At 39.9% G+C, this 24,157-nt stretch overlaps 1 protein-coding gene across 1 annotated transcript in view; it reads right to left on the bottom strand.

The window, feature by feature from the left end:
• Positions 1-444: 444 nt before the first annotated feature.
• Positions 445-24,157, bottom strand: part of SLC44A1 (solute carrier family 44 member 1) — a 194,922-nt gene continuing 171,209 nt past the window's right edge. Inside the window, exon 16 of the mRNA XM_021691110.2 lies at positions 445-1,186. Within this exon, the coding sequence (XP_021546785.1) occupies positions 1,172-1,186 (15 nt within the window). The 3' untranslated portion in view covers positions 445-1,171. The remainder of the gene's footprint in view (positions 1,187-24,157) is intronic.

Genomic DNA, 24,157 nt, shown 5'->3' with positions numbered 1-24,157 from the left:
TACAGGTTTATGAGCAAAGGGTTATTTTAGGAAACTTGATTTGGCAGGAGGAATAGGAAGGACATGAGTGGGATGAGTCTGGGACCCAGAGGCCCAGACGTCTCCCTTCTAGTCCCTGTCCCTTAACCTTCCCGGGTTAGATCCCCAAACCCTCCACCCCCCCATCCCGACTCTGCCACCACCACCACCATTAGAATACAGTGCTTATCTCAGCATTATACATCTTTAAGTAGTTTTTCAGTCCTATGGAAAAAATAATAACTTGGCTTTCTTCCCAAGTCACCTGAAACAGGGATCAGCTAGCTTTTTCTGGAAACACCCAGAGAGTCAATATTTTAGGCTTTGCAGGCCATATGATCTCTGCCACAACTACGCAACTACACCACTGTAGAGAAACAGCCAGAGACAACACATACAGGATTGCACATGTGTTCCCATAAAACTTTATTTACAAAAATAGGTTGGGGGCTGGATTTGACAGGCCATAGTTTATCAACCCTTCATCTAAAAGCACATCGTGTTATTTTTCTTAGAAAATAATTCCATGGTTATTCAGTGCCTCTAAAGCCTCCCTGAACCACCCCCCCCCCCGGCGACATTGCCATACACAGATAGCCCCGTCCCCGTCTCTAGTTATGAGAGCACAACCCCTCCGAGCCTCTCTCTTTCTGTTTCCTCATAGGCAAAATGGAGAAAGTAGGTGCAACCTTATAGGATTTTTGTGAAGATTAAATGCTTTCAAGCATCCAGCCTAATGACTGGCAGGGAACAGGCATTCAGTAAATACTTAGGAACCCACACTGGCTCTATAAATAGTCTGAATGAGGAGAATTCCATTGTGAATCCAGCCTTCGGGCCGGTAGCGGTGCTGGAGAGAGAAGCAGCAGATCACACAAACATACACGAGGCTAGATAAGAAGGCAATGCTAACTTTGAAGACACTGCCGCAAGACGGATTTGTATCAAATACTTCTGATGAATCATTTATTAGGCAGCCCCACTGTGCCAAATCCACTTGGCTGTTGGTGGTTCGGCAACATGGTCGCACACTTCCATCGAAGTAATAAGATCCTGCTCTTCATCCACAGACTCTCAACAGCTGGTGAGTGGGAGATCCTCGCTCATGTAAACAGCCTCTTCTGAGCTCATTCTTCCGGGCTCATGGGACCAGTCACCTTCGCTTCAGCTGAAAAATAAACACATCAAGAAAATGAATGCTTCTCTCCTAGGGGAACACGACACAATGAGAACCAATCAATAACACGAAATAGCATGGGGTCATCTTTAGAGAAGACACTGAAATGTAAGAAGGCTAAGTACACACACACACACACACACACACACATATTAACAAATAAGAAAAGAGCCTGAGTTCAAATATTGATCTTATGCCCTTACCAGCTGTATATTTGGGGTCAAGTTATTTAACATCCATGTCTACATTTCCACCTGTATAAAATGAAGGTAGTCATGGTATGTTCCTTTACAGTTGTGAGGATTAAGTGCATTAATATAGAGTGCTTAGAACAGTGCCTGAATAATCATAAATGTCCGGTTAGTGTTCGCCAATATTGGTATCAGCATTATTCTTTGAAAAAGATGTTTCAGGGCGCCTGGGTGGCTCAGTTGTTAAGTGTCTGCCTTCGGCTCAGGTCATGATCCCAGGGTCCTGGGATCGAGTCCCACATCGGGCTCCCTGCTCTGCGGGGAGCCTGCTTCTCCCTCTCCCACTCCCCTTGCTTGTGTTCCTGCTCTCCCTGTCTCTGTCTCTATCAAATAAATAAATAAAATCTTAAAAAAAAAAAGAAAAAGATATTTCAGAATAGCTGAAGAATGCAGTCAAACAAACACATAATGAATCAAATTCAAAAGGAATCTGAAAAATCTGAGGCTGTGATACTCTCAAAGACCCAAACCTGAAATTCAAATGAGACTTCGGATTTCTCTCTCCTGTGACTCAGCAATAGGACAGGTCAAACCAGGATAACGGGTGTTCCCATCGTTCGGTTCAATTTCAGAAACGGTGACTGAGTAAAGTGTACCAAAGTTGATAGCTATATGCTGTGGTTTTTATAAAAGGATATCCTTATTCTTAGGAAATAAACAATGAAATCGTTAGGACTAAAGGGCCATGATGTATGCAAATTATTCTCCAATGGTTCAAAAATATTGGGTGTACACACATTCATATATATACGACACCCAATTAATATATATAATAGGGAGAGAGAGAGAGAGAAATGTTTAATAGGTGTAACAAGAGTCTACAGTGTTCTGTGTACCATTCTTATCCCTGCAGCTTTTCTATAAGTTCGAAATATAAAAAGTTTTTTAAAAGCCATTAGGATGGGTTAAAAATAGAAAAGCAGCATTGACTCCAGCTCCACCATCAAATAAGCACAGGGCGGCTGCAAGGACAAGCAGAGGTGACAAGATGCCAAGGGAGCTTGGACTTGAACAAGGGGACATACAGTGGTTCTATGATTCAAATGTGCAGTGGAGTCAGGCTAAGATCGCCCCAGTACACGTCTCCCGGTAGACCCTGCTTGTCCCCAGGTGCCTAAAACCGGTTGTATGTGGCACTAAGAATAATGTTGCTTGAAACCCTTGCCCTGCGTTTCATTTTAGGGTTTTAGTCTTGAGACTTTTGTTTCACATGCCAATTATTGCCTGTTTGCTGATCCCCTGCCGCAGATTTCTCCCCATCTTCAATCCATTTTGCAAACTGCTGATAGAATAAATCCCCAAGTCATTGTTCTCACTGCATCAGTTCCTCACTCAAGAAATGACAATGCTTTCCTCTGTTCCAGAACACATTTTCTAAACGTTGCTGTCTCATCAGTTCTGTGTTTTATGATTTTATATATTTTGATTTGTAGTTTCAACTTTCAAGATTTTTTTTTCTGCCACTGAAGCTAACAGAAGCTATGATTAGACTGACATCCGAGAGTGGTGGACGTTTAGTTACCATCTTGTTGCCTGAACACTAGGCTCAGGCCAAAGTTGTAATTTGTCTGAAATTGAGATAAAAGTTTTTCCTCCTATTTTCTAAATTTAGATACACTTTTTAATTTTAGAATAGTTTTAGATTTATAGAAAGGTTGTAAAAATAATACAGAGAGTTCCCATATACCCCAAACCCTGTTTCCCTATTGTTTCCATCTTATATCACTATGTACATTTGTTAAAACTAATGAACCCACATTGGTATATAGTAATTAATTAAACTTTATACTTTATTCAGATTTCATTAATTTTCTTTAATGTCCTTTTCCATCCCAGGGATCCCATCCAAGAAACTATGTTACAGTTAGCTTTCCTCCTATTTTAAAATTGTAAAATATTGTTTAAGAAGCCAAATATAAATAATGTGTGTAGTCTGACTGAATAAGATTTTACACTTCACTTTGATGCAATCATTATCTTTTCTACTGCCCTTGGACACGAAAAAACTCACAGCATCTAACTCATCCTGAGGCATGATTATAACATTCAAGACTCCCTGAATTTTCCCTTTATGTCAGATCCCTTGGGAGCCCAGATTTCATGTCCAAGACTAGATCTAATTCGCTGATCCACGAAAGTTTTGTTTTCTATACAGTATACAGCAGTTCTCGACACAGGACCTCACACAGAGGATTTATTTATAAATAAATAAAAATAAATAAAAAATATAAATTAAATATATTTATTTAAAAATATTTATTTATAAAAATATAAATTAAATATAAATAAAAATATAAATTAAATATAAAATATAAATAAAAATATAAATAAATTAATTAATTAATTTAAAAAAGGATTTATTTATTTATTTGAGAGGTTTCCTGAAGTCTCGTGTTTAGTACAAACACATGATGCTAAAATAAGCTCTCACTACCACCTGTGGAAAGTAGCTCAGTAACATCACCTCCGGTGTTATCCCCTCACTGGCCATGAATATTAGAGTGTCCTTTATGGAAAACTATGGTATCAGCTGCCTTTAAGCTGCCAGGGACATTGCTCTGGTTCAATTTTAGGGAGTCTATTCACCTTGCTCATAGAGCTCATTAGCTCATAGAGGTAATGCCTCATTAATAGGCAAAGTTTAATTGCTCTTTCTAGCCTCCAATTTAACATTGGATCTGCATTCCTTTCAATACCCTCATTTTTCCCTGCATAGCTGGAGTAAAAAGAAAGCGTTCATGATAACATCTCACCAAATGGCCATATTTTTCCCACAAGGAGTGGGTAATTTCCCATTCTCTCTCTTAAGGAAGAGAAACAATACCCCTTGGTAGAAAAATTTTTTAGATGGCACCTGAACTTAAATACAATATCCTTTAGTATCCTACTAGCAAATAGTACCCTACCAGCAAAAGTCTAATAAAGATTTCAGATAATAAACATATTTGACAACAACTCTTTCCAAATGAAATGCTTGGCATAGAATTTTAAACAGCCAACATAGGATTTTTACCAGTTCTATTTTTTGTTTAATTTTTGATGTTTCCCTTGTCCGTTTAAAAACCCAGTATAAAATTAAAGTGAATTTTTACAAAAAGAAAAATTTATTCATAATTTCACCATTGTAGCATACCTATTTCAGGTTTATGACTTTCCTTTTGTTTTTGGCCAAGCCTGTGTTCTTTTTACCTCACATTATATTATAAACATTTCCTATGTCTCTGGTATTCACGTATATATATATATTTTTTAAAGATTTTATTGATTTATTTGACAGAGAGAGACACAGCGAGAGAGGGAACACAAGCAGGGGGAGTGGGAGAGGGAGAAGGAGAAGCAGGCTTCCCGCCGAACAGGGAGCCCGATGCGGGGCTCTATCCCAGGACCCTGGGATGGAGTCCTGCAGCAGATTCCCTGCTCAGCAGGGAGTCTGCTTCTCCCTTCTGCATTGCCCCTCCCCCCTGCTTGTGTGCACGCTCTCTCTCTCAAATAATAAAAACCAAACAGTGCTGGCAAAAAGTAGACACTAGGTACATATTTGTTGAATAAAAAGTGAATTTAAGTGGCTTCAAATTTTACCCTCATGTATTATTTTTTTTATCATCCTGCTTTCTTCTGACTTTTTTCTTATTCTACCTCCTTGAAATAAAAACAGTTGATCATGATTATTATTTTTTTAATGTAGAAAACATTTAGAATGATCAATTGTCTTTGATTATGATCTGGTATAATTGGTATGATCCCACGTAAATTCCTTATATATCTGAAATGCCTTTATTCTACCCTCACATTTATTTCATAGTTTGGATAGGTGGAGAATCTACAATGGAAACCATTTTCCTTCAGGATTTTGAAGGTGTCCTTCGATTTTTTTTGTAGTTACCAGGGCTGTGTTGAGAAAGCCACTGTCATTCTGATTCTTGATCCTTTTTCTATGTATAACATTTTCCCCCTCCCCTCCTCCTCTCCCTTCCTCTTCTTCCCTCCCTCCCTCCCTCCCTCCCTCCCTCCCAGTGGCCCCTCCCCTGCAACCTCTCTGGAGTGCCTGTAATTTGGATGTTGAATCCCCTGGAATAAATCTCTAATTTTATTTTTTCCACCTTGTTTTTACCCTACTTTCTGAGAGATTTCCTCAAATTCATCTTCTAACTCTTCTGAGTTTTACATTTTTGTTCTATTGCTAATTTTCAAGAGTTTTGTTTTTCTCTGAGTCTTCGTCTTTTAAATAACAAGCTATTTTTACTGTATAATCTTTTCTATTATCTATCTGAATTTAGTACTTTTAAAAAAGGATTTATTTATTTATTTGAGAGAGAAGAGAGAGTGGTGGGAGGGGCAGAGGGAGAGGGAGAGAGAGAGAGAGAATCCTCAAGCAGATTCCCTGAGCATGGAGCCTGACACGGAGCTCATTCCCGGGATCCTGAGATCATGACCTGAGCCGAAATCAAGAGTTGGCTGCTTAACCAACTGAGCCACCCCGGCACCCCTGAATTTAGTACTTTTTAAAAAAAATGTTTTCTTCTATCTTACTTCTGTTTCCTCCAAGTCATTTTGTTATTGTTTTCTCTTTGTTTTGATCTCTCTCGTCATAGAGACTTGCCTAGAGGGTCTGGTAATTCTTATTTAAGAATGGGGCCTGAGGGGCACCTGGGTGGCTCAGCAGGTTAAGCAGCTGCCTTGGGCTCAGGTCATGATCTCAGGGTCCTGAGGTCGCCTGGCATTGGGCTCCCTCCTCAGTGAGAAGTCTGCTTCTCCCTCTCCCTCTGCCCCTCCCCCTGCTTGTGCTCTCTCACTCACACTCTCTCTCAAATAAATAAATTAAAAAAAAAAAAAGAATGGGACATGAAAAACTAATTGGAAGTTTTTTATTTGTGGGTAGATTTTATCATTGAAGTGCTTCACTAAGGGTGATCTGGCTGCGCCTTTTAGTTGGAGAACTCCTTATTAGTTTCTTTAGGTATTTTCCCTTGACCTAGTCGGATTCCCCAGAGAATAATTTTCCAATTTCCTACTTAGTGGGCAAAAGCCCAGTTGCTAGAATTCCAGGAGCTATAAGGGGCAAGAAGGCCTCAGGTCCTCTCTTCCAGTATGCAGACTTCCCATTAATCCCCCTGATTTAAGTGTGGTAGCTCTGCTTCTGATGTCCCCTTAAATTCTATTTTAGCCTCTTCGGAGAATACCCCTCTAGCTGTCTGCTGGGGATAAGAAGGGGCAGTTATCTGACTTCACAGAATAGAGGATGGCGTCTGGAAAAATTTATTTTTTAATATACATTTTAAAATTTTAATTACAACTTAAATACAATAAAGTACACAAATTTTAAGTATACATGGCTAATGCTTTTTTGCATGTGTATGTATCCATGTAACATCCAGATTGACATATAGAATATTTCCAGCACCCAGGAAGTCTCCCTCATGCCCCACCTTAGTCAAAACACTCCACAAAGTAACCATTATCCTGTTCTCTTTTACCATAGATGACTTTTACCTGTTCTTAAACTTGAGTTAAATGAAATCACACTGTATGTACTCTTTTGTGTCTAGCTGTTTGCTCAATATTGTATCTGTATGATTTATTCATGTTGTTTCAAGTTAGTTGTAGCTCATTCTTTATCACTTCTGTGTAGTATGCTATTCTTTAAATATACCACAATTTATTAATCCATTTGACTATTGTGGACATGAATTATTTCCAGTTTTTACTATTTTTTTATTTTTACTTTTATTATATTTTATTTTTTTTGAAGATTTTATTTCACTCAGGTGCCCCTTTACTATTTTTTTTTAATTGAAGTATAGTTGACATAGAGTTTTTTCCTGTTTTGGGCTCTTATAAATCATCCATCCATGGGGATTATTAAAGATATCTTTTGGTGCACATATGCATACACTTCCATTGGGCACACACACAGGAGTGAACTTGCTGGATCTTAGGACATATATTTATTTTTAGCTTTAATAATATAGTCAGGTAAGTTTCCAATGTGCTCGCACCGATTTATTTCCCCATGAGCAATGAATGGAGTTCCCTCGCCAACACCTTAAATTCTAGCCATTTCGGTGGGTGGGTAGTAGTATCACACTGTGATTTCAATTTGCTTCTCCTAGATAACTGAAGATGCTAAGCATCATTTTATACGCTCACTGAGCATTTGACTGTCCTCTTCTGGGAAGTGCCTATTCAAGTCTTTTAGCCATTTGGCTTGTCTTTTTCTTATTCATTTACAGAAGTTCTTTATAAATTTTGGATAGGAACCCTTTATCAAATGTGTAATGGAAAATATCATTTTTCCAATCTGTGGCTTGTCTTTTCTCTCTTTTAATGGTGTCTTTGGATGAAAAGGAGTTCTTCGTTTTTTATTATGGCAAATGTAAGGCTCAATTTTAAGCAACTTAAAAAGGAAAATTTTCGTTTAAAATTCAGGGCTGTCTTGGGGCGCCTGGGTGGCTCAGTCGTTAAGCGTCTGCCTTCGGCTCAGGTAATGATCCCAGGGTCCTGGGATCAAGCCCCGCATCGGGCTCCCTGCTCAGCAGGAGGCCTGCTTCTCCCTCTCCCACTCCCCCTGCTTGTGTTCCCTCTCTTGCTGTGTCTCTCTGTCAAATAAATAAATAAAATCTTTAAAAAATAATAAAATAAAATAAAAATCAGGGCTGTCTTGGGGAGCCTGGGTAGCTCAGTCAGTTAAGCATCCAACTCTTGGTTTTGGCTCAGGTCATGATCTCAGGGTCGTGAGACCGAGTACCATGTCTCAGTGGAGTCGGCTTGAGATTCTCTCCCTCTGTCCCACCCCCGGCTCGTGTGCGTGCGTGCACATGCTCTTTCTGTCTCTCTCCCTCAAATAAATAAATAAATCTTTCTAAAAATCAGGGCTGTCTTTCTGGGTTTCCTGTAATGCACTGTAACAAAACTTGTGCCGAGCAGAAAACCATCTTTGTTCCAAAGTTAGGGGTTATGGTTTTTGTTCCAGCGGTCATTGTAATAGAACGTTACCAGACACAAACTCTATACCACGCGACTCTGATCTCTGGGATCCACCTTTGGTTGTTCTGGTAGACCACACTGCAACAAAGCGTTGGTCCCTAAAGAGAGAAGGACAAAACTTCCAGGCCCAGAGAACCATTGTCTCTGCTCCCCCTTCCTTATATCTTGTTTATTAATAACATGATATCCTTTTGGGTGTTTTCTTCAGTCCTGCAGGACTGAAGAACTACCTTCAACAAAGTGAAGTAGAAGAACAGGCATTCTTGTTATACACAAATGATAAGGTTTTATTGCTTCTAACAAGGAGCAGTCTGAACAGATAGTTGGCCTACAAGGTAATTATTGACAAAGAAAAGGCCTATAAAGCAACTATTCAAAAACTAGAGCCACCATTTAACTGTTTTTAGCCTATGAAAAAATGAGAGTAGAGTCAACTTACTGTTTTTGGTAACCTTGGAAAATGTTGGAAGTATGCCAGAAATAGAAGTCCTCAATCAAGACTGGTTTATTGTGCACAGTAGAGACTAGGAATTCAATAAGTATTTATCAGATGAATTTGAGGGTGCTGGGATGGACATGCGGAGTTATACCTGCTTAAAATTTACTAGGCTTCAAATTCTTTTAGCTGTATGATATGGACTGGAATTTGGGTCTTATTTGTCCATTTGTCTCTAGGAGGCTCTTGGAACTGGTGCAATTCTGAATGGGAATAATAATTATTTTTAAAATAATGTTTTCCAAATTAATTTATAAATCTAGTAGTCTTCTAAATAAAATTGCAGAGACCTTTTTGACAGTAAAAACTTACTAAATGATTTTATATTCAAAGGATAATAAAGGATATTAAGCAGACAGGGAATGTGGTGGTGGGGTTACTATTTTCTATAAGTAGTTCAAGGAAGGACTTATTGATAAGGTAACATTTATACTGAGACCTGAGACAAATGAGGGCATGAGACATGTGGGAGCAAGTACAAAGGTCCTGAGATATACCTGGTTATATGAAGAACAGCAGGTGCAGGAGGAGGTCTCCTGCTGGAACAGAGTGATTGAAGGGAGAATTGTAGGAAATGATTTGAGAGCAGCAGTAGGTGGGTGAGTGGGTGGAGGATGAATCATGTAGGGACTCTGAAACTTAATCAATTTATTCCGAGTGAGAAGGCAAGACTTTGAAGAGTTTTGAGCAGAGGACTGATGAGATCTGACTTCGATTTTAAAAGGATCACTCTGACTCTTGTGTTGAGAATAAAATGCAGGCGGACAAGGCTGGAAGCAGGAAGATGAGTTAGGAACCTGTTGCCATTTTCCAGGTAAGAAATAAAGGGTAGCAGCAATGGAGGAGGCGAGAATGATTGTATTATGGCTCTCTATTGAAGAGGAGAGTTGACAGGATTTGCTAATGGGCTGGGGGTAGGGCGTGAGAGAAAAAGCATGGTCAAGGACTAGTCACAGCTTTTGTTCCCAGCAAATGCAAGGGCAGAGTGTCTATTTACTGAGGAGAGTTCGGTTTGGGAATGTTAAATTTGACATGCTTATCAGAAATCCAAGTGGAGATGGCAGGTAGGCAGTTGGAAAGGCTTAAAAATGAATTTGCATTTCATCTGGAAGAATAATGGGCAAGAGTTGCTAGTAAATAAAATTTCAAAATAAAGATTAAGGTGGGAATTGGCTTCACAGATAGAAAAGTGCAATCTAAAACTACAATAAATAAAAGACACAGAAACCAGAGAGATCGATGAAACAAGAAATATGCCTTGAAACAGTTCCTACAAGGCTTCTCCGCATTTACAGATTTAAGCATTGATGTTTTTACTGTTGGCAATGAATTCTAAATCTTGGTGATTATTAATCGCTAACTTTGTTCAGGTATGCGGTTTTTCCAATGGAAACTTCTTTATTGTTCTTCCCTCAATATACATCATTATTGCCAAAAAATTAAAGTAATACAGAAAGCTGTGCCCTCAAATCCCGCCAGGTTTTGAGGTAATCCATTTTTGTTTTTGTTTTTTTATCCTTCAGGTCTTCCTTCTAAGGCATAATATGAATTGTGTGCCCTGTGGATGTGGAAGTGTCACTTAGCTGTGAGTGAGCCTAGCTAATATCCACCGTGGAGATGTGAATGCAGCTTTGTTTCATTTTTTTAATTAAATTCCCAGTAACTCATTACAGGTTAAAACAAATACAGCTTTGTTTGATTTTTCAGATTCCCAGTAACGCATTAAAGCTTTCTACACCATTCAAGAACACTGAGATTTATTAAAACATGGAATAACTTTACCAATATCACAGTCATAATCATGGTAGCTAATATGTACTCTATAGAATGCTTCCCAGGTGACACACCTCACGCTAGACGCTCTGTATGTGCCATTAATAGAGTCTTCTCTACAATCCCTCTTTTATAGATGGGGAAATTTAGGATTTGATGAGCTAAGTAATTCCCCCAAACCAAAAAAATAGCAGAGCCAGAATCTGAACCCAGGTGTGGCTGATCACAAAGTCCAAACTCTTGACTACTACTATACTTCTTGGAAATATTAAGGGGTCTATTGCAGATGATAAAACATCTTTACAAACCAGTGGGGGAAGGGATGAATTGTTCAATAAATGATTTGGTGGAAATTCGTTAAATATTCAATATGGGCCTCATTTTATATTATATAACGTATTATATAATAAAATTATTTCCAGTTATTAATAAATATGAAAAATGATAGATAAAAACCATTAAAAACAGAACATAAATCATACCTTAATTTTAAAAAGAAAAAATATGGAAAAAATAGAAGAATAGATAAGTATTTTATTAATTTAGGAGAATAAGGAAAACCTTGAACAGAAAATTGGAAAAATAACATAAAATAAATCAATTTGTCTATCATAAAAATTGAAATCATTTGTAGATAAAATATCACTAACAAAATTAAAAGACAAATTATAAATAAGGAAAAATATTTGCAATGAATATATGACTGAAAAAGTGCTAATATCCCTAATACATAAAAATCTTTTATCCAACAGTAAGGAAAGCAGTGATATCTCAATAGCAAAATTGGCAAAGGACATGAACAGAGAATTGACAGAAGAGGAACTATAAGGGGCTGATAAATAAATGCAAAATATTTAATTCACTAATAAAGAAATGCAAGTAAAAACAAAAGACTGTCATTCATCTTCTTGCTTTAGGGTTGTCAGAAGCGAATGAGAATGGTGTCATGATTATCTGCCAGGTGTGGGGAAGATGGGGGACATTCATAGATAGACCTTAGTAAATATTTACTTTAGTAAATTGGTACAACCTTTCTTGAGAATTTGGCAATATGTATCAACATTCATAAAGAAGTACCTTTACCTTTTGATCTAGTGATACCATTACCAGAAGTCTATCTTAAGGAACCAATCAGCATTATGACAAATCCATCTCTACAATCAAAAGACTATACATGGGCGCCTGGGTGGCTCAGTTGGTTAAGCGACTGCCTTCGGATCGACTGCCTTCGGCTCAGGTCATGATCCCAGAGTCCCTGGATCGAGTCCCGCATCGGGCTCCCTGCTCGGCAGGGAGTCTGCTTCTCCCTGACCCTCCCCCCTCTCATGTACTCTCTCTCATTCTCTCTCACACAAATAAATAAATAAAATCTTTAAAAAAAAAAAAGACTATACATAATCTAAAAGTTTAATGATAAAACATTAATATAAGGAAATATAAATCCACTATTATAAATCATGTTTCTGAAGAATATTTAAAGATCTGAAATATGTTTGTGTATATATACATACCTACCACATAAGAGAATTTGCTGGGGTTACTCAGGGCATTGCATCGTTCCTAATGTTATTTCTTCTTATTTGATCTTTGACTTACATTGGCATTTACATTCCTTTAAAGTCCTGAAAATGTAATATATTTTGTGGGTTTTATTTTTAAATTATAAGGTAAATAATTCCCTGACTGGGAGGATGTGAAGGTCTCTCTGCCCACACATTTTTGGTTCCTCACTACTTCTTTGCTTCCTAAGTCTTTTTCATTTTTTAAAATAACAATTAAATAATATCAACTGACATTTCCTTGGAATAGGAAGGACAGGATATGAAAATTTCTATGTGTATATGTTTTATTATCAAGTTTGTGGAAATGAGATATATATGTGGATAAATATTGTAGATATATAAATATATAGCAGGAAATAAACAAAAATCATAAAAGTAGTTAATTCTGGTTAGGGGGATACAGCATAGTTTTTCTCTCTTTTCTGGAAATATTTGCTACATATATTAAAAGGAAAATGTGTTACTTTGATCATCAGGTTAAGCCTTTAACTCAACAAGAGCCTTTTAAAAGTTCGTTTCTTTTTACCTAATAAGTCATTCAAGTTCCAGGAATGTATCCTTAACAATGGACAAAGATAAAGATTTCTATATAAAGGTGATCGTTTTAACATTATTAATAACTCTCTAATTTTGAGAGGGAACTGCTAAATTCAATTATAGGAGAAAGACTGAAGAAAATATAATACATAAAATGAAAGAAGATTATAAATCTACTAGTCCTATTTGCAAGGAATTTTTAATAACACACAATAAAATTCTCATATTTTACGTTAAGGGAAAACAGAGGATAGAAATTATTTAATATGTATCTAATTTACTGTAATCTTTTATTTTTAATATGACCTGAATTAGATAGATAGTAGATAGATAACACACATACACACTCTCTCTCTCATTTATTTATGTATAGTCATTTATTTACTTATTTCTTATTTTTCATTTTATCCATTTAACCATTTCTTTACAGAGACTGGGCTTGAATCCAGGCTCTGACAAAAAATAACTGTGAACTTTGGGCAAATTACCAATTTTCCCTTAGCCTCTGTTTTTTCATCTGTAAAATGAAGACCATCCACTGTGCAAGAGTAAATGAGGTAATGCATATAAGGACCCAGAACAATGACTTACTCATAAAATGTTTTCAGGAAATATCAGTTGATATTATTTAATTGTTATTTTAAAAAATGAAAAAGACTGGGCGCCTGGGTGGCTCAGTCCTTAAGCGTCTGCCTTCCGCTCAGGTCATGATCCCAGGGTCCTGGGATCGAGTCCCACATTGGGCTCCCTGCTCCGCGGGAAGCCTGCTTCTCCCTCTCCCACTCCCCCTGCTTGTGTTCCTGCTCTCGCTATGTCTCTCTCTGTCAAATAAATAAATAAAATCTTAAAAAAAAAAAATGAAAAAGACTTAGGAAGCAAAGAAGTAGTGAGGAACCAAAAATGTGTGGGCAGAGAGACCTTCACATCCTCCCAGTCAGGGAATTTTTTACCTTATAATTTAAAAATAAAACCCACAAAATATATTACATTTTCAGGACTTTAAAGGAATGTAAATGCCAATGTAAGTCAAAGATCAAATAAGAAGAAATAACATTAGGAACGATGCAATGCCCTGAGTAACCCAGCAAATTCTCTCATGTGGCTTAATAACTATGATAGTGCCACCTTGTGGAATTAGTGATGCATTTCACATCCCAGGGAATTTGAGATTTTATTTTGAAGTCATTTATACAGAAAGCCTAAATTCTACAAATATTCTCACCAAAACATTAACATGCAACAAGAGGACATCAAACATAAATTGTTCAAACATGTAGAAATGTAGAAAGTAACATTACAGGGAGTTTGGTGAACAAAAGAAATCACCATAATTCTATCACTGCAAAGCAGTAACATCATTTTAAGATTATTTTTATCATTTCACCCCACTTAAAAAATTTTTTTTTCAGTTTGTTTTTTTTAACATTTTATTTTTTTATTTGACAGAGAGAGAAGCACAAGCAAGGGGAGTGGGAGAGGGAGAAGCAGGCTGTCCGTGGAGCAGGGAGCCCGATGCGGGACTTGATCCCAGGACCCTGGGACCATGACCTGAGTCTAAGGCAGACGCTTAATCATCTGAGCCACCCAGGAGCCCAGTCTGCTTTTTTTCATTTGAATTTACATCCTGTGCAACTTTCTATGCCAGGAAACATTATTTTTATGACAAAATGGTACTCCATTTACAGTCTAATTAATTGCACACATGTACTATGTAGTACAAAATTCTGGTATGTATATTATTGAACGTGATGATTACAGTTTGATGGAGGTCAGAGGCATTAAACAAACAGCAGAAATAACTGCAGGGGGCTGAATCGTGGTAAAACGCCATGAAGGAAAAGAAGAGGATACTAAGAGAAGATAGTGGAGGTACACAGAGGGTGGAAGAAGGTCTTCTGAGGGAATAAGGGAGTAAGGAGGGAGTCAGTCTGGACTTGAAGGAGAGGGATGGCATGTGAAAGATGAGGAAGTATGTTCCAGGCCGAGGGGGGCAGCATAGTTGAAGGCCCTGAGGTGGAAAAATTCTCAGCAAGTACTGGGAACGGAAAGATGGTGGATGTGGCTGGCGCTTTTTGAGGCTGAGATAGCAGAAGCTGGAGGACATCGATACCACGGCAGGGAGTATGTACCGTGTTTTCACCCTGAGGCAGGTACATGATCTGATTCATATGTGAGAAAGCTCGCTCTGCCTATTCTGTGTAGGAGAATGGATCGGGGGACAAGAGTGTAAGATGAGAAACTAGTTAGGGGAGTACAGCAACAATCCAAACAGGAGGTGATGGGGTGGATATGAGATATAATGGAGTTGTGGGGGGCGGGCAATAAACTCTGCATCCAGGATGGCTGCTAGCATTTATGGGGTCGGAGGCAAGAGGACAACTGGAAGACCCTGTTCCCATTCTTTTCCCATCCCTTGCTCCAGCCCACACTGTAAGGGGCTTCTGATGCTCCCCTGTGGACTCCTGAACCCACTAGTCCAAGCTCCATCCACACCACCTGCCACAGGCAGGATCCACCCTTACAAGGAGGTACCTGGAGAAGAAACCTATTTAGGCCTTGTTGGAGGAGGGAGTACTAGGGACCTGGGTTTCTTCAGTGTGGTCTCAGGGGAAGGAAGGAGGCTTTGGGGGGGCCATGTCCCCTCAGTTCTGTGGACTTTTTGCCCTGTGAAGGGGTCCAGAGGGAGGAGGGCAAGAGTGAGGACCTGATGCTCAGTGCTACTTAAGGCAGAACTATTGCATCTAGTCAAAATTAACTTGGAAAAATCTTATAAATCATCCATAAAGCATATACTGTATGTTTTGTGCGTGTGACCCTCTATCATTGTTTTCTAATTTTTCCTTGTCCATGTTTCTCTGTCTCTCAGTTAACTTCATCCTACATGATGTTGATGGAGTCATCAACACCCACGTACCTACAATATATTTCCTTTGTATCATGACAAGTAAACCCTTGAAAGCGTTCATAACTGTTTCATACACTGGCTTTTAGGCTTGATGGTATCTATTGCCTGCTTGGGTTAATACAGCTGTATTAATCTGTATAGGACTTGGAGTAACAGTTGGAATAGAGGGAGGGAAATTTAGGAATGATGCTAGATTTCCAGCCTGAGCAACTGATTTAACAGTGCTTTTTACTGAGATGGGGAAGACCAGGGGAAGAACAGGTATAGATACATTGTAAATTCATTGATCTGATTCCCTCTTGTTGGACATTTAGGTTGCTTGCAATATTTTGTCATTAGGAACAACACTCTGATTTGTGGTGACATCTTTTTGCACATCTTTAATTTCTAAATACAGAATTACTTGATTAAGGGATGTGCACATTCTTTCGATTTTTAATGCGCATTGCCAAATATATTTTAAAAGAGCTGTTTCCCACACTGTTAACATTAGGGCAGATTTTGAACACTGAAGTTCTGAGCCTCCCTCCCTCTGTCCTTCTCTCCCTCCCACTTTTCCTTTGTCTATTCAATAAATAAACTTTTGTTGAGTACCTACTATGACCCACACAGGGCCTGAGATAAATCTAGCTTTGTTCCTTGTTGGGGGCTGGGAGAAGACTGGGGAGAAGGAAAAGCTATGAAAGACTCTAGAGTTTTGAATTGGGTGACTTGGATATCCTGCCCCAAACTTCTTCTTTAGCTCTGGAGAGCAATCTGAATAAGTTAAAATTCCTTCTTCATTTAGATTGGTGACGGCACTCTAAGAATTTTGGGAAAAAATGTTTAACTTCATGCAGACCACAAATAGGACACCGAGAACAGGCTTTGCCCCAAGGAACTATAATTTGGAGGGTATTATTTTACAGTGAGCTTTTAAAATATGATGCAAATTTTACTCTTAGCCAGTGGCCACATCATCTCACCAGGACTTGCGGGCAGCATTGCCCTAGCCAGGGGTCTGTCTCTTGGCATCTGATAGAGAAGGATGCAACAGGAGACCCCAGGTCAGGGCATGAGGCCCCTTTGTGCACACGAGGGCCAGCCCAAACTCTTGATTTGAAGTACATTTCCTACTACGTGGCTTGAGCACCTACGTTGCTAGATTTGACTGTGAGCTTGAGTTAAAAGAGGTGCTGGTGGACGTCCTTATGGTTGTCACTCAGGAGAGTCCAACCCAACAACACCATCTTGTCTCCTCTCAGCTGACACCTAGTAGAAGATTTCAGCATGCACAACACTATATTTACTTCTAGTTATTGGAAGACTTGGGCCCTATACAAGGCCGGGAAATACTAAGAACATACTCAGGTACCAAAGGAATTACAAGGAGATGCCTGGAGTATTATGAACCTAAAGCAAGAGTGGATTATGAGTGTTGTAGCTCTCTTTTCTGAACATGAGTCGTTGTGTCCTCATCTTTCAAATGGGAACTGGGGTCACCTGGCTGGCTCAGTCGGTAGAGCATGCGACTCTTGATCTTGAGGTTGTGCGTTCAAGCCCCACACTGGGTGTAGAGATTACTTAAAAAATGAAATATTTAAAAATAAATAAATAAATAAAATGGGAAAATTCAATGTCTCATGATGCCTATAAGAATTTAAAGAGATAATCCACATAAAGCCCATAGTACAGTAGCTTTCACTTAGGAAGTGTTCAGTAAATGGTGGCTGTTGCTGGAACAATGTACATCCTACTAGCACATCTGATTCATAAACTATTAACGCATCTTATTTATCAGACCATCTATCTGAAAACCAGAGGAAGCATTCCCAGGTATGATTTTTTAAAAACTCAACATCTGCCTTCTTAAAATATATGATGTGGTTACACCTCTGGAACCCTAGAGATTTGTTAGTTCATTCAACATCTGTGGAACACATTTATATACCAAAATTATGCTATCTGTCTGTGTCTTTGAGGGGGCCTTTGCAGTTCTTTGCTTGGTGGGGTATCAAACCAACCCAAAAGAAGATCTATTTAGACTGTGCTATTTAAATAAATATCATATTGACTGTAATCAGCTCAACTTTGCAGACTTCCTTACTTTGGAAGAAAAGAAAGAGGCATATACAACAGGGATGTGTGATTCCTAGTGAAAGGAAGGAGTCTCTGTAACTCCAGTCTTACTCCTCCATGCACACATTTCTGTCTCCAGGACATTCTTGTGATAACTTTACTTTTCCATTCCCAATAGGAGGCCAACCCTTCGTAAATAACAGAAGTTACAGATAACCATGACTTGTATTTAATCAAGTCCTATGACTTCCTCCTTCTTCCTTGGAGGCTAACAAGAAGTTAGAGACATTTGGTGTCTCCCCTCTCTTCCTGACACAATGTTGGGATTTAGATTGGTGATGGCCCTCTAAGAATTTTGGGAAAAAATGTTTAACTTCATGCAGACCACAAATAGGACACCGAGAACAGGCTTTGCCCCAAGGAACTATAATTTGGAGGGTATTATTTTACAATGAGCTTTTAAAATATGATGCAAATTTTATTTTGAGGGTCTCTTAGCCACTAAGAGGCGGCAGCAGGATATTTTCCATCCAGACCAGGGGATCCCGGATTGGATGGGCTCTGGGGACTGTGGCATTTGTCCTGAATAACAGCAGACAAAAGAGACCTCTAAGCAAATGATTGACAGGTCTCAAACAGCATGGGCACCAGCTGTTTGAAAAGACAGAGCAGAGTGTACTATGGAAGGTGCAAAGCACCAGATTCTGCTCTCCAACTGTCAGAGCAGGCGGCGTGGAAACAGGCTTCCTTCTACGAGGGCTCCTAACTTGGTTAGAAGGTAGGGATTACTAAATTAATTTCTATTAATAATTGGCAGTTGGGTGTACCTGTAAGTTAGCAGTTCCAGAGCAAACAAGATGCTTCCTGGAGTAAAGTGTGTTCAAACCTTTTAAATCCCAGCTTGGGACATAATAGTCTGTCCAAAGGCTCTTTCTCCTGACTCGTGTACTTCCTGAAAGATACTCCCTTTGTAAAACTATGGTGAAGGTACAGTCTCCTTTCCAACCCTTTGAGCTTATTAGACACGAAAATAAAAGTTGCCTTGAACATACTTTAAAATCCTGCAAGGACAAATAACGCAGAGTAAGGTTTGAGTATCATTGTTATCTCCCCATGTCCTCACCAGCTTTGGCTGCAGCCGCTCTTGGGCAGGTGTTTATATGGTTTTCATTAGTGCTGGTGGGGAGTACTGACACTGCAAACCAGCACACTTCCCACCACATGTCCTCATGCCAACATTAGGGTTCTTCAGCTGCAAAGTCTTTTTTCTTTGTGGCTTTTCAATCTTTTGTCACTTGGCCCTTTTTTGATTGTCATGCCCCCTGCCAAGCTTTGTTGAGACACAATTTGCCAATATCTCTGCATTTCCAGGATATTAAGAGTAGATGATTACAACAGAACAGAATATATACAATCTGGGGGAACTGTCCTCCTCCCCAAAATGTTATCCCTTTAAGTCAAAGATTAACTTTGGACCAAATCTTTGAGAGTAATGTCCTTTAGGCTGTTGACTTGGCTAGTAAGCAAGAACACTCAGTGTGTTAGGTAATACCTGTTAATAAGAAAGTCACCCTTGGGCATGAGTGGCTAAAAGACCCTCTCCTGATTTGGGGTCAGGCCAGTCAGGCACACGCTGCTTATCTGTGCAGATGGGGCAGCCCCACCCATGGGTCAAGAGAGCCTGGCTTTGGGGATCACATAGGAGTTATGGACCATGTCCAGTGGTGAGCAAATATTGACAGAACTGGATTCCTCTCGAAACAGCTGGTTAATGACCGTCGAGCTCAAACTCTTTACAGAGAGATTGGGACAGAAAATCTGTAAGCTAAGAAAAGGTCTCTTATTTAATTAACCTGTTTCAGAGGTGGTAAGCCCCATAGAACAGCACAGAACAGCATGAACTAATAGCCACTTACCACTCTTGCAGTCTGAATGCTGTGTGCTTCCTGGTCTTTTGATGATTCACTGGTATCAAGGGAAGGAGAGAAAAAAGGGAAAGGAGCTAACATTTATTAAGGACCTGCTGTGTGTTGGGCACTGGTCTCAGTCATTTTATACATATTTTTCTCACTCAATCCTCAAGGGAAGGTATTATTAGCTCCTTTGCCCATTAAAAAAAAAAAGAAGAGGAAAAGTTAAGTGACTTGCCAACATAATGGCAGGGAGGAGGCAAGATTCAAATTCAAGCCCATCGGTTTCCAAATCCATGCTTTTTCTGCTAGACCAGGCCAAATGTGTAAGGATATGCATGGTGTGGCCGAAGATGGAGCAGAAGGGAGGAGGGAGAAACAAATTCTGTTTGTCCCTCTTTCGTGAGGAAAAGTGTTGATTCTGTAGCATGAACACAAGCTGAGCACCTTACACTGTTGTGAAAAGCAACATGGAAATATATCCATTATCACTTATTATTTTGTTAAAGATTTTATTTATTCATTTGAGAGAGAGAAAGAGAGAGGGAGGGAGAGAGAGAGCATGAGCAAAGGGGAGCAGCAGAGGGAGAGGGAGAGGGAGAGGGAGAAGCAGGCTCCCCACCGAGCAGGGGGCCCGATGTGGGGCTGGATCCTAGGACCCTGGGATCATGACCTGAGCCGAAGGCAGATGCTTAACCAAGTGAGCCACCCAGGCGCCCAATCACTTATTATTTTTAAAAGATGAAAAATTATGCACAAAATAATGAATCAGTTTATTTCCTGCCTCTGGCTCTGACCACAAAGAATAAGTTCCCTAGCTGAAATTTCAGTAAATCCTTTCAGAGGACATCCAGAAGTTGTCAGCGTTTCATATGAACGTGACATAAGAATATTTGTTCCAAGAAACATGGAAGATAATTGAAGGACAATATTCTTCAAGAATCCATTGATTCTACCCAAAGCTAGTAAAAAGAGGAGAGAAATGTGAAAGCAGGTGCCCCCCACCCCGATACCTAGGGCTTGGGTATATTATTCATTGCTGTTGGAATTCAAACACTAAAATGTAGCACCCACAGTATTGTGGGCCCCATAAGAAAAAACACCTGTGTAGAGAGGGGTTGCGTGCTTGCTAATTGTTACTGTCAACCAGCAGGTGTCGCCAGAGACAAGCACATCTGCTAGGACTGCCTTCTCGAGGATGACCACCCCAAACCCTGCTCCAGCTGGAATTCCTGCTGCTCTCTAAGGTCCCATCCCTCGTGGAAGCTTCAACTGGTACAGCCAATATACACGCCCGGGGTTCTAAAGTTCATTGCCCAGGAGAGTCACTTGGAGGGCAGGGATTGTTAAAATGCAGATTCCTGAGCTCCAGCTGCAGAGATCTCATTCAGTAGGTATGGAGTAGAACCTTGAATAAACAATTTCCATTTTAAGCACCACCTCCCTATCCTCCCTCAACCCTCCATTGTGAGGCGCTTTGAGAAACACTGATTTGCACCCGCATACACTGCACAATATCATCTCAGAGCCCTGACTCAGAGATAGTCAGGCTGGAAAGGGATTCATTGGTTCATTCATTCACCAAACATGTACTGAGCCCTTACAGCTTGCCAGTCCTCCCTGGGTGCCCTCACAAAGTCAGGGAGCACATCCTCAGGCTTGAGATCACCACTGAGGGATCTGACATAGCATCCAGTCAAGACTGAAATTATCCTTTCTTCTATTTACCCCATCAAAGAACCTGGCTTCCATCATGAGAGGAAAAAAAGTCCTCCTTTCCCATAAAGAACAGAGTCCTCCTTTCCCATGTTTACAGAAATTCTGCCAATTAACGGATTCCTAATGGTTACTTTATAGGACATATAGTTGAAAAGGAATCTTGTTACCAAGATCCATTCTTTAAAACACAGACAATAATAAATCCATTATTTTAAAACAAAGACAAAAATAATGAAAATCAAAATGTTGCTGAGTATAGGTCCTACTGTCATGTTAACTTTGCAAATCCAAGATAAATAAAAACCCTAGTAGTAAAAGAGTGGGATAAATTACATTACTACAAAGAAAACATAAACTAAAATTCCATTAGAAACTTAAAACTGGCATGACATGGTTACCCACGGGGGGATTCAGGGAGAGTGCTTTCTTAGAAACAATGGAAAATGTGTATTCCAGTGCAGTCTATGGCTGAAACACACCATCTGTTCAGTGACCTACACTTAAAATGCCCTGAGCCCCCCTATTTTTTTTTTAACTACCTTTCTGACTTTTGATAAGTTTTTGTTCTAGAATGGACTTGAAAGGTCATTGAATCCAACTTTTCACTCCACATTCAATACTGCTTTACAACATTGCAGCGGCCAAAGTGCTTCCCATCCTCTGATGCATTCCTCTAAGGTCAAGAGGATCACTTCCTTCCCCAGAGCTCAGCCCATCTTGGGAATGTTCCAGTTTTTAGGAACTTCCTCCTCACCTCCTGACTGACAGGCAGGAAAAGCCAGTGTCTCCTCAGTTGCATGGGCAAGAAACCTGTTACGGTGGCCTAAACAAGGAAGCCGTTCATCTTTCTTATACAACAGGAAGCCCAGCAGACAGCAAGCCCAAATGAAGGATGTAAGGATGTCCTCCAGGAGCTAGGCTCCTTCTATCTTTCTGCTCTGCCATCTTTCACCTGTGGTTCTTGCTCCTGCTTGAAGATTACTGCTGCTTCTCCGGGCATTGCATCTGCATTCCAGACAGGCAGAGGGAAGGGCAAGCCAGGAGGATGGGGGGCACCTATATCAAGAAGGCAACACTTTCTTGGAATTCCCCCTTATATTTCATCTTGTGTCTCGTTGGCAAGAACGATGTCACATGACCACCTCAAACTTCAGTATGAGAAGGTGGGTATTTTAGTTGGGCACTTTGTTGACCAGAACATCTGGGTTAAAGTCATGAGGAAGAAGGGCAGAACAGATACTGGGTAGAACAATTAGCAGTCACTGCCAGAGCTAGATAGTAATAGGTGATTAACATGTTAATTGGCTGATAAAGTCTGTCTTTCTAACCATTAGAACCCTTCAGGGGCTTAGAACAAGATTATAGAAACTCTTCTTTCTCTGTAACATCCCTTCAGATAATTGAATACAGTGATCATTTCTTTTCACTTCCCCTACCCCAAGATGTCTCTTTTCCAAGTAGATGTCTTTTCCAGGCTTGTCTTTGAAAACACTCCCATTTGTTTATATTCCAGGTGCAGATTGACCTATAAAAACTAATGCAGAGTCATCGCCTTCTTCCTGCTGTACACCATGCTATTAAAAGAGCCCCAAATCCCTTGAACTGAAACATCCTATTGTCAATTTATACAGAGCACGCCTTGAACTCTGACGCTTGTGGGGAAGAGGTGGGGCAATGGGGACACACACCACTGAATACATACTCTCTGAAAGGCACTCTGCCATCTCCTTTATAAGACATACCATTCAGAAGACCCCAAGGCCATATCAACCTCATTCGGGCCATTGCAAGCCTGATTTTATGGACCCAAGGAAGCACTTTACATAATCATTGCTAAACTCCATGCTGCCAGATTTAGTCCATTGCTCCTGAGCTCTGGTTGTTATGCAGTGAACTACACAGCTAGCATTTTTAGCTCTAAGTCACCTTAAAATATGATCTATCTTTAGTATTAGTTAGGATTGTGTTCAGCTGTAATGGACAAAAAAAAAAAAAAAAACCACGAAAAAAAAACCCAACCAAATAACAGTAACTGACATAGAACAGGTTTATTCAAGAAGTGTGGAGGTTGGGGGCGCCTGGGTGGCTCAGTCTGTTAAGAGTCTGACTTGATTTTGGCTCAGGTCAGGATCTCAAGGTCATGAGATCAAGCCCCATGTCGGGCTCCACACTGGTTGAGGAGCCTGCTTAAGATTCTCTCTCTTTCCCTATGCCCCTCCACAACCCTCCCCACCATCCCCCCACCCGACTCACTTTCTCTCTGTCTCCTCACACACACACACACACACACACACACAGTCTGGAGGTGTCAGCTCAGGGCTGATATGATGTGCCAAAGTATCAGGGATGTAGGCACCTTCTACCTTGTTACTCTATTATGAAGTTCTGCCAGTTTCAAGGTCACTGCATTGTCCAGGATGGCTGCTGGACTTCTAGCCATCATGTCTGAATTCCAGCCAGCAGGGAAGAGGAAATCAAGGAAGAGGCAATGGCCCTTCGTTTAGACATTTCCTGGTAATTACATTTCATTTCCACTTACATCCCACTGGCCAGAACTGAGTCACATAGTCATAACTTAACTGCAAGGGTAGCTGGGAAATGTAGTCTTTGTTCAGAATGGCTGTATGGTCCATCTAAAAATCAGGTAAATGTCACCATTAAAGACTGAAAGGATATGGGGAGACAACTTGTAGTCTTGGCCACTCCTTTCCTCCCTCCCTTCTCCTGCCTGCCCGCCTGCACTCCTTCCCTCCCTCCCTTCCTTCCT

Source organism: Neomonachus schauinslandi, chromosome 13 (assembly GCF_002201575.2).
Source record: "Neomonachus schauinslandi chromosome 13, ASM220157v2, whole genome shotgun sequence".
Lineage (NCBI taxonomy): Eukaryota > Metazoa > Chordata > Mammalia > Carnivora > Phocidae > Neomonachus > Neomonachus schauinslandi.
This window is presented reverse-complemented; position numbering and strand designations above follow the sequence as displayed.